This window comes from Pterocles gutturalis, unplaced genomic scaffold (assembly GCF_000699245.1).
Source record: "Pterocles gutturalis isolate BGI_N339 unplaced genomic scaffold, ASM69924v1 scaffold37235, whole genome shotgun sequence".
Taxonomy (NCBI): domain Eukaryota; kingdom Metazoa; phylum Chordata; class Aves; order Pterocliformes; family Pteroclidae; genus Pterocles; species Pterocles gutturalis.
The window spans coordinates 1-11,643 of NW_010139603.1; the positions used below are offsets into that span (position 1 = coordinate 1).

Genomic DNA, 11,643 nt, shown 5'->3' on the forward strand with positions numbered 1-11,643 from the left:
AACTTCGGCTTTGTGTGACTCGTCCCTCCCGTGGGGCCGGTGGCCTGTGCTGGCCCGTCCCTCCACGGTCAGCGATGCCGTGGAACATTGCTGGCTTCTGTGCAGGATTCACACAAAACAGGCTGGAAACTGGGTCAGAAATCTTTCTGGTTAAACAAAAGACAGTTGTCTGAGGGGCCTGCCTGGTTTGTTTCACAGCCTGGGCTCTCCCTGCCGGTGTTAACTGACCTCTCCTCTGTCAGTCCTGCCGCAGGCCCCTGCAAAGGTGAACATGTTAAAAACAAACCTTCTCCCTCCCCAGCTGCCACTCATGTCTGTGAAACTTTCACTTGTAGGAATGCAAAAACAGAAGCTGATTTAAACCTGGCCCAGGCTCGTGTGAGAGACCTCGATGCTCAGCTGAATGTGCGGGAAGCAGACCTAGCCACGGCTCTGAACGAGAACCGAGCTTTGGAGAATGACCTTCATGAATTAAAGGATCAACTAGTCACTGTAAGACTTGTTCCTGGAATTTCAGCTTTGCTTTTGTTCCTGAAGCTTTGCTTGGTTTTCCCCAACTAGTTATTGAGATTTAAAAGCAGGGAAAGACTTCTTTGTCCACCTGTCACTGCCACAGGTTTCTGCAGTCTTGCTGGAAGCAAGTGCTGCTGGTAGTTGGGTCTGTTAAAACTTCCACATGCTGTTGCTACCTTTAATTCTATTCTGTGACCATGGTATGTAATGCTTGTTGTAATGACAAAGTAAGTTGGAATATGTTGTACTGCTATAGCCCCTGCAGCATTCTCTCGTGTCAGCAAATGGAGTATTTGATGGACCCTGCTTTACTATGCTTAAACCTAGGTAGAATAAATAAATTCTAACTACCTTTTGGTAGGCTCTTGTACTGCTAAAATGAACTCTGCTTGAGTTGCTGATTATCAATGTATTTCTAAGAGCATTGCTTTTGTATATTCATGCTTTAATGTGATCACTGAATAAACTGATTTCAAATCTTTAGGAGAAACTTTAGAAAAAAAACCCCAAACTTGTATCATTAAAGCAGCACACTCCAACACTGCAAGTGTGTAATAGTTTGCCAACATAGTTAGGCTATTTTTGGAGGATTTCACTTGTTAAGCATCAAACAAATGATATTGGAAGTTAGGGAGAAGTTTGGAAAACTTAGTGTTGTGAAGGAGAGTAATTTGTATGGATGGTACAATTGATTCATCAGAAGTTTGAGGCATCAAACTTAGCTGGTGGGGTTAAGGGCTGCTCTATATTTGCCTTGTGGGAAATCTGTTCTACATCATTAAATAGGATTCTTTTGGTTGCTAATATGCTGGATCCCACTGAAACAGGGACTTAGAGTAACCAATTTCATATAAGCAGTGTGTTTTGATTGCTGTGGGAATGAAGTGGAATGACCTGTAATAACCTGACTGTCTTGGTTTAGAAAAAAGACCTCTTAATTTTAATTATATTGATGTTTCTTCTAGCTGCAGCTGTCACTGGAAGATACCAAAAAGCACCTCCACAGTGAAATGTTGAAGAGAGTGGACCTGGAAAATCATGTGAAAACTTTGCAGGAAGAAATGATGTTCCAGAAACGCCTTCATGAAGATGTATGTTTTAGCTTATTAACAAGGATTTTTTTGGGTGGCCATGATCCCTGGATGCACTTAAAAGCAATGTTAAGATGTGCTGTATCCTTAAAAAGGTAACTAGCTGAGTCAACCTATGACACCAGCCAATAAAATCCACCTAACTAGGAAGACTTCAAGAAAGTACACAGCCTCATGTTAACTGGCATAGTACCAATAGGTATCTGGAATATGAGATAATTTTCTCAGGCTGCACTTCTGAAGGTAACTATAATCCCAATATACTACTTTGTGTAACTGAAAGGGCATATATTACAGTTAATTTTCTAGCAACATCTGGAATCATTTAAAATCAAACTAAGTTAAATCTCCTTTAATAAGCAACTTCTGTTTGCTACTTCCTTAACACTTATCAAAGGTGTCTGGTAACCTTTATGTGAGAAGTCAGTACACAGGACTAAAACCTGTGAATGTAAACCAACTTCCTTCTGACTAGAAGGAATCTCAAAGCATGTGGTTTAAGTGATAGAGAATTACAATGTCTCTAACCAACTGCTATTACTTTTTGACTAAAACAAGAATAGGTGAAGTAACAGTGCTTAAAGGAACAGAAGTGTATATGCATGCACTCTAAAAGAAAAGCAGAGAAGTCCATCTTGGTCAAAGAATTAGTCTTAAAATTAAATGTGAGCTGCTGCATTTTAGTTTAAGCAATGTTGACAGTAAGGAAGCAAAACAAGCCAGTGCAGCTAGCAAGGTGGAAGCACTTGACCTAATGGATGAATATCTAAGATGTGAATAAAGATGAATTACTGTACACTCAATGATAAATCCACTTTGATATTGAATGACTTGTTAGCTGGTACAGTAAGTCCAGTCTCAAATCAAATTGTATTGGGTTGCTTATTTTTTGAATGTTGTCTTTGCCTAGGAGCTCAAGGAGACAAAAAGAGTCCATGAGAGCAGGATAGCAGAAATAGAATCTGGCCGTCAGAGAGAATTTGAGAGTAAGCTCTCAGATGCTCTGCAGGGGCTCAGAAAACATCATGAAGAACAAATTCAAGGATACAAAGAGGAGCTGGAGCGAACATTCAGTGCAAAAGTGAGTCTGTAAAGATGCGAATAAAGCAAGAGTAAGTTCTCTGCACCTCGGTATGATTAAAGTCACTAGCATAAATATCTGTCTGATGGAGCCCTTGCATTCAGTGCAGAGCTTCCTGGCATAATATGGAATTCTGAAGCAGTGTGAAACTTGACAGTAGAACTTCTATGAACACTTGGTCCCAAACAAAACTGCTTCAAGCATAAATACTGTCCCTCCAGGAACAATTAGGAATAGCTGATGTAACAAAGTTGATCATAATTCATAATTCAGAATTCTAACAAATCTGAGAGCTTGCCTGACAAATTCAGGACTAAGGTGTGCTATGTGTGTATTGAGTAACTTCAGTATTATTGAATAAAGCTTTGTCTACTGATTATAGTGTTAATAAAATGCATGAAATAAGGTATTCTTACAGCTCAAGAGCACTTTCAAATGTATGAGTGCACGTGTCCCTTTCCAGTTGCTGGTATGGAGGAGGCGGAGAGGGTGGCTATGGAAGTGCTTGACAGGTTGTCTTGCAGAACTACTGTTACCTCTTTCCTAGCATTATGCAGGAAAAAAATAGTACTTCAGGTTTATACTCTCGATAGGTAAGATTCCAGGGGTTTCTTAGTTGATTGCAGTGCAGGGTGTTGGTAGCTCATGCGTTCTTTAACACTCAGTGAAGGGATTACTGATCTGCTACTCTCAAGTATGTGTTCATTTCTTCCTGGTTCTTCTGGCTTTCCAACTGTTCCAACTTCTGTGCCAACTCAGTGAATTCCTTTTGGATGCTTCTTTCCAGGTTTCCACTGGAAATTTTGTGAGTGCCTCTTGTATAAGTATGGCTCTACTTTATCCTTTCTTGGAACGTCTCAAGACTGAATTGCTCTAGAAATAGCTTAGTGCTGCCTATAGTGATGCAGGGACTGTGTGGCAATAGGACTTGTAGGGAAGAGCAATAGTTTGATAAGCACACCTAATATCCTGTAGCCCCATGCTTTGATAAGCAACTTCTAAACATGTTCTCCACGGTTCTTCTGGAGAATCAGTTTACTTAATACCAAGACTTCATGCATCTGTAACTGAAATATCCTAATCTAGCAGTTTTCACTACCTGATTATTGCTGACTTTTTCTGATGTGAATGTCAAACTTGTGTAAACCTCCCTGAAAAGCAAAGAAAAACTTTCAGACCTGGACTTTATTGGTGTCTGCACACTTAAGTAAAACATAACTACTTCCAGATGTAACAGCTGGAAATCACTTGGTTTTCCTTCCTTATTTAATGACATGGTCATAAGCAACTAATTACTAACAGTGACTTATCCATAGATGGAGAATGCCCATCTAACTGCAGCAAGAAACAGTGACTTTGCCAAAGCTGCTCAGGAGGAGCTCATGGAAACAAAGATGAGAGTTGATACTCTGACATCTCAACTGAATCAATATCAAAGCCAGGTACTATCTTTATCTGCATATCCTTAGTATTATTTTAATTGATATCCAATTCAAAATACTGGCCTCTCCTCTCATCTTTGGTTATGATTTTTCCCTCTCCTTAATTTTAGAATGTTGCTTTGGAGAACAGAATAAGGGAGCTACAGGAGACAATAGATAATGATCGTGATCTCTATCAAAGGCGTATGACTGAAAAAGAGGAAGAAATGGCACAAGCCCAGGAGCAAGCACGAGCACAGCTGGAAGAATATGAGAACCTCTTAGATGTGAAACTGGCTCTAGATCTGGAAATAAGTGCCTACAGAAAGATGCTGGAAGGAGAGGAAGAGAGGTAGGCTATGGCAAGATCCTCACATGAGGACTTGGTTCATCCAAGATCTCTACTAGTTAATTGTATATTCCTCAATGTAGAGGAGGCAAGAAATAAAAGTTAAGTATGTGATTAGTGCCACAATTTAGTTCTTGAAGTATAATCTTCTGTAGATGGTACTTATATCTCACACCCACCAGATGGTATAGTAAGATGAAGTAACTTGAGAAACCCAACTGATAAAGTTCAAAGGTGCATTAGACATCCCCCCCTAGAATTAAACTGTCTTAAAGATTTGTGCTGCATCTTAGGGATGTATCAAAGACAGTGATCAAGTTTCATGAATGAAACTGGGAAATTGTATCAACTCCCACCTATCCAGACATGGCCTGGTGAAAACAACATGACCTCAGTAGATGCTACGAAGGGTCAAAAACTTAAACTACTTCCATTAAAGATTTGGGTCTGTAGAGACTTTAAAGGAGTACTTACTGCCATTGGGAATCTTTTCTTATTGACATAAGCTTGGTCTGAAGTCTAGGGCTGGGGCTGTCTTCCAAACTTAACAAGCTACTTAGCTACTTTTGCCAGTAAAAATAAAATCTTATATTCAAGACTTCATGGAAAGCTTGGATATAGGAAGCTGTTAGGCTTGGCTATAGTGGGAGGATAGGAGTGAGAAGAAACAAGTGCATCAGAGATTTAAGTGAATGTTATCTGACTCCTTCTAGGCTACAGCTGTCACCCAGTCCATCTTCACACAGCATTGCACCTCAAGCAACAAGTCAAGGGAGACTCTTCCTGCATGGGAAGAAAAGGAAAATGAAAGAAGCCAAAAGGAGAGGGCGTAGTGCTGGCTTTAAGACTGTTCAGCATGCCTCATCTTCTGGAAGTGTATCTATTGAAGAAATTGATACAGATGGGAAATTTGTCAGGCTTAAAAACAACTCTGATGAGGTACTTCTCTTTATTCAAGTCTACATGGCTTTCATTGCAAAGTATGACTGCTTGTGAAATGACCTGTAGCTTTGTGAGAGATGACAATAGGGAAGGATGAAGAGATGAGGGTTCTGCCAAATGATGAGGGTACTGCCAAACCAAACAAACTGGGGACTTCTCAGCTAACCTGGCTGCAGAATCAACAGAAGACTAGAGACATTCTTTTTTTTTGTACTGCAGGTGTTTTGTTCCTGGGGGGTGCTTTTTGGGGGAGGTGCACTGGGTTCTATGATGCAGAAATCTTAACACCTTCAGTTGATTCTCATCAGATTCAGGCTAGCACTATCAGTACTACTTAAACTAAATAAGGTGCTTAGTAAATTAGATAATGACATCTTCTTATTACTTAGAAATGCTTAAAACAGCTAAAAGTGAATAGAGCTGACAGTATCTAATCCATGTAGAGGGTTTATCTGACCAATTAAATAATTCTTTGACTACTTTAGTCTGCAAATCTGGAGTTATTGGAATTAATACTCAGAGCTTCAAAACTTGTGGCTGGTAGCTTAGCCACTTCAGCCTGAGATACTTTAAGCTTTCACAGCCCACTATGTGTGTTATATATGGTCCAAGTTAGTAGGTGGGCATGACCAACTTCATTTATGGGAGTCTTACTGGTAAAGAGCATCATCATCCCCCTTCAACAGAAGGCAAGAACGGATGTGCCTAAACTTGTGGGACTAAGATTAATCCTAAGGAAATACTGGGAAAAATCATTGGGAGGATTTAATATATACTTGAAGGCATCATCAAAATTGATCAGATTCTTGTATACTACAGGAATGGGACTAAAACAGAACCCCAAGTCTGAAAAGAACCCTGCATTTGTGTGATATGGTGGTTTGTCTTTAATGCTGAGAGAAATTTCTTGTCCCACAGGATCAACCACTACACGGATGTGTATTAAGAAGACATCTTGGAAGTGTGTCAGATATAACATACAAATTTCCTTCACAATTCATTCTTCAGGCGGGCCAAGTAGTTACAGTAGGTAGTGGTTTTGTAAAACTTACTCATAGCTTTCTTCTTATGTTAGATAGCAAAAGAGATTAATGTAATAAGGAAAACTAAATTGATACTGGAAGTGCCTGAAGAGCCAAAATCCTTACTTTATGTGGAGAAGGAGATGGGGAAAAATCCTTGCAACAACTTGATATAAAACGCCAATTAAATTTTAATTAAAGCTAGGTCTTGAACTTGGATCATCCCAGATTACTATGATTATTAAGAACAGAATCAGTGTATTCTAGTTTATTCCTAGGGTTCCCTGCACTCCTGTGATTTGATACAAGTTGTGCAAAGACTTTCACTGTAGCTTAAAGCTTTAGTCCACTATTCCACTACAGTTCAGCAATGCTGAGCTCAGTTTATGGTACTAAGCTGAATATTAACTCTAAAAACGTACTCTAAGTGCATTCAATTAGTGATCAAAGATGTTACACTCTGCACTCCAAACTCTTAAGACCTTGCTCAAGAGATCTGTGAGTGACCCCAGGCTAGAGGCTATCTTGTGTACACAAATTGCTGCCATGAGTATGTCTGTAGCTATGGCTTGTCTCTGTAACTCAAATAGTATGCATGTCCAAGTAAGGCTACCTCTACATCAGATAGAAGCTGTTATCAGCCTTTTCTGTGCTGTTTTACAGTATTCAGTTAAATAAACATTACCACCATTCTTGGTAGTCCTGAAAAGAACTAAGCTGCCAGGGATCATAGTAGTTCAGTTTCTGTTACTAGACATCTTGGGTATTGGAGTGCTTAGGAGTTGTATATGTTAGACTGAATACTAATCTAGCTACAAATAAAATTCCTCACAAGCTGATTCTAAATCCATTTCAGATCTGGAGTGCAACTGCTGGTGTAAGCCCAGGTCCTAGTGATCTGGTCTGGAAGTCTCAGAAGTCTTGGGGAACTGAGGATAATATTAGTGTTACACTCATCACAGATGATGGTGAGGTAAGTGAGATGGCTTCTACTGTCCTAGTGCTGACTTGTTTGATGTCCTTAATTCTTGAGGGTTCTTGGTGGTAATTCAATTGTATTCTAGGAACTCGCAGAGAGGAAGGTAATATATATACCCAGAGGAGAAGAAGGTGGTGAGCAAGATGATGATTATGAAGAACTAACTGGAAGTGAAATGGAGTTTCCATCTCGGGTAAGCTGCCTGAAGTTTACATGCAATCAACAGAATAATTCAATGGCCATTTCTTTTTGTCCTTTTAATTACTGTATGAAAATACTTCCCAAGTACTATCTGTATCCTACAACTCTTAACATTTTTCTTGATGTCAGACCAAAAGAAGAAGAAAAAAGAAATGTTGTTTGATTTCATGATAGTGGTTCCTGTGACCATCCTCAAGCAGGTGAGATGGTGAGAATTATGCTTGTCACCTCATAGAAAACTTGCCTCATTAATAGTGCTGCAGTCTATTATCCCACATAGGATGTAGCTTGCATGGCTTTGCATCAGAAGTGGAATTGATGTTGTGCTTATTCTCTGGTTGAATATGATCAAACAGTAGTATTAATTGTTTGGTCTCTCTTTACTGACACACTGGAAAATACTAGCTTTAATGTCTGTTCCATCTAAGCATCTGACTATGAATAAACTGAGAAGCTGTTACCCCAAGAACAGAATGCAAACACTATCTAGAAATATCCTGTATTTGTGGGATGAAGTTACTTATCTGACACTCCAAACTTGTGTCCCTGACTTGCTTTTAAGATAGCTTAAATTCACACTGAAGAAACCTAATATTTCCATTCAAAAGGATTTAAAAAGGCTGAAATCAAAGTTCTTGAGCAATCAATATGCTGAGTTAAGATAGGTTTCTTCAGTGTGAATTTAAGCTAATATTTCCATTCAAAAGGATTTAAAAAGGCTGAAATCAAAGTTCTTGAGCAATCAATATGCTGAGTCCCTCTTGAATTCAAGCACGAGTTTGAGGCACTTCTGCTCCAGCTCATTTCCAGGAGCTACTTTCTTGTTTGGCTGTGCAAAATAAGAATCTCAGCCTTCCTTCAGTCATACTCCCTTCAATACTTTCCAAGTGGAACCTCAGCACAGATGCAGGTCATGCTAATGGAATTAACATAGTCAAACAGAATAAGCATGTTTTGCCTTTGATACACTTCTAACTCTTTGGCTGCTACCTGCATGTGGTAATGCCCTGTGAAAGTCTCTAGTCCCTCCAAATGGCTTTTGATTGACTGTATTACAAGTCTGCACTTCTGCTCCTAGTGTACTTTGATATTCAGAAATATTTAATTGCTCAAGTAATCTAAACCAGAACTAATACAAGGGCTTTAAATTGGTCATAACTGAACAATTATGGACTGTACTTGACTCTTGGTTTATTTCTTGATTTGAAATAGCACCAAGGCCTTAAGTGCAAGGGGATGCCTAGCTAAAAAATCACTCTCTCCTGCTGACATAGCATGTTGAGCTACCCCAGCTCTTTCTGAAACTGATCCTACACAGATACAAGGAGGACTTGCATCTTACTGTTCCAGGTCTTAAAACTACCACCCTTTCCTAGATATTTTCATAATACAACTGTCTGAAAACTTAATAGTACTTACTACTGTCTTTCTGAAGAAAATGTACCTAAGAACAGGCAGTTACTGCCTGCTTCTTAGTTTTCTTGTCCTCCTTTCAAACAGAAAATTGGGGTAAATATCTATTGCTATAATACTAAAGGATATTTATTAAAGTCTGACTTATGCACATTCTTGTAATATTTTCAGTCTCTCCCTGAAGGAGGGTGAGACCCTGTTAAACAGGCTATTGAGAAAGGTTCTATAATGCTATTCTGGCCTTTGGGCTCTCAATGCACAGCACACACCCAAATGGTTGAAGTAACACCAGTGGAAGCTTTAGGCTTATGAAGAGATTTATGAATACAAGCTGCTTTCCATGTTCAGAGTAGGGCCTCTCCTCAAGTTTGTTTTTTTAAGGCTCTGTATTTGAATTGACTAATAATATGGCTTGTTCAGCAATCAGTGATGGAAAGCAAAGTAACTTTTTTTTCCTTACACCTCTAATCTGTTTTATCAGCAACTTTACAATACAGTTGTGTGCCACTTATGGTAAGAATCAATTCTAATACTACAACTCAATTGTTAAGGTCATTCTTGTCTGCTAAATTACTGTCAAACTTGTCATTAGTTACCTATATGCTTCTGCTGCATTGGTAGTACTGAAATAAAGGCAGCTTAGTAAAAAACAGTTTACTACTTGCATGCAGTAAAATGATGCAAACAAAGCATGCTGTGCTTTAGAGGAAGGCAGGATTTCCATGGTCTTTGCTTCTGCTTTTACCATCCAAACTAGAGTAGCATGAATCTGCATGCCAGTTAAGTTTTGATGCTTCAGAATGGAGGTACTGATAGCTTGATAGCCTTTCATTAAGGAAGGCACAGGCTCATGTATTGTGTGAACTCAAATTCTTAAAAGCTTGTTTTTTTTCCCCCACCCCCAAACCATCTAGTATAGTTAAGGTACTGCCTCTCCTGAAAATCTGCTTTGCTTTATTAATGTAAATTTATTAACTAAATCTACAAAACACTAACCCCCCCCACATCCCTGTATGAGGATAAAGTAATAGGAATAAATGAGGTTTGTACACATGCTAATTAGCCTAATGTCTTTGTTTTACTTCTGCAGCAAAAGGAGGATTCTAGCTGTTTTATCATGTAATGCGAACAGAGATGATCATCTGAAAACACTTAATCCCAGGTTACTTAAGACTTGGACGTTTTGGTATCTTCTGCAATATCTGAAACTTGGAATTTGCATCTACCATCTGACCTCTTTGTAAGAAACATTGTTCATAAGGTGATGAAATTTCCTACCTTCTGATACTGGAGCCTGTCCTTGGATTCACTGATACAAGGAGCAGTAGATTACAAGCTCCATGTGAAGTTTTTACTTTAACACAAGGATCTGTTTTTTGTGCCCTGCTGAAACAGAGGAGGGGGTACAGTTTACAGAACTTCTGAACATATACCCTAGAAGGATGCTAAATACTTGACAATGAGTGTGAGGCTGCCTTGGCTTTTTCAATATTCTGATATGGTGTTTCTCCAAAGATAATTGCTGTTTCAAGCCCGAGTGGGGAACTATATGGGCCAGATAACATTCTACGTTGCACCTTGAGCAAGTCTCAACTTGGCTGAAGTAAATCATTATCCTCAAGTGTTGAGTATCTGAAACATTTTCTGCTCAGATCCTAATGCTGAAATATGACACTGGTCTAGAGAACTTCCTAGAGTGAGACATTTTAATATTAAAAGCAACCTGTAAAAAATATTCTTGGCTGTTAATTTACTGTTTCTGTATTCTAGCACCTGGAAATCCACCAGTTTCAGTATTGTATGTTCCTACATAGAGTATCTCACAGCTTAGCTGTGTCAACCTTAACTTGGACAGACATATCCTGTAAATGTGAAAAAGCATCTCATTCCAACAGAGAAGGTACTGTAACTAGCAATATTATCACTCTCTTTGAATGTTCTCAGCAAGCCAGCTTTCTAAGGGGATAGAAAAAATACCATGCTGAAACAAACTAGAAAACATCAACTGTAATAACAGTGCAGATATTTTTGATGCTCCTTAGTCCTTATGTACTTAATCTCTGTGCAGTCTGCAGTACTGTTTTGTGAATGTCTAATGGGGCAGTTGGGGGAATACTGTCTGTGGGCCAGTATGTAATTTATTGTAACTTTAATAGTTCTAGTCAATGTAAAGCCTGACCTATAACCTTCAGAAACCAGGCAGTCAGCCTCTGGGGCCACTGCATTAATTATTCTTAGCCTCTTTTTACTAAAATACTTACCTCCTGGCTCTATAGTAAAGAAAGGGCCTTGATGAGCCACATAAAGTACACTTCTCTTTAGGAGCACAAGGGGAGTAGCTGAAGGGAGAGGAGCACTTGAGATTGCAGATTTCTCCAAATGCTGGAATATTTTTTTGACTGCCTCTTACCTTGCCAAACTGTTCAGTTCTGAATTTAAGACCTGTTCTGTGTTAGGATGCAGTTGTTAAGGTGAGGCTTTCCTTATAGTAGCTTTAACTCTCAAATTATTTAAAAAATCTTGTTTTGGGACATCAAGAGTATATGCTGGTTTAATGCCTCCATTTGAGCAGATCTGAATTCTTGTTGTACCTTATGGCCAACATAGAAATAGCTGCTGCTATGACTTTGC

General features: G+C 39.0%; 1 protein-coding gene across 1 annotated transcript; it reads left to right on the top strand.

Annotated features, from left to right (window-relative positions):
• Positions 1–335: 335 nt before the first annotated feature.
• Positions 336–10,614, top strand: LOC104469046 (lamin-L(III)-like; the record flags this gene model as incomplete). The annotated part of the gene is made up of 10 exons (XM_010083381.1): positions 336–492; positions 1,479–1,604; positions 2,515–2,685; positions 4,002–4,127; positions 4,238–4,458; positions 5,169–5,394; positions 6,316–6,423; positions 7,276–7,392; positions 7,484–7,591; positions 10,528–10,614. Coding segments are annotated over 10 exons (1,447 nt in total), but the record flags the coding sequence as incomplete, so codon positions are not given.
• Positions 10,615–11,643: the final 1,029 nt, after the last annotated feature.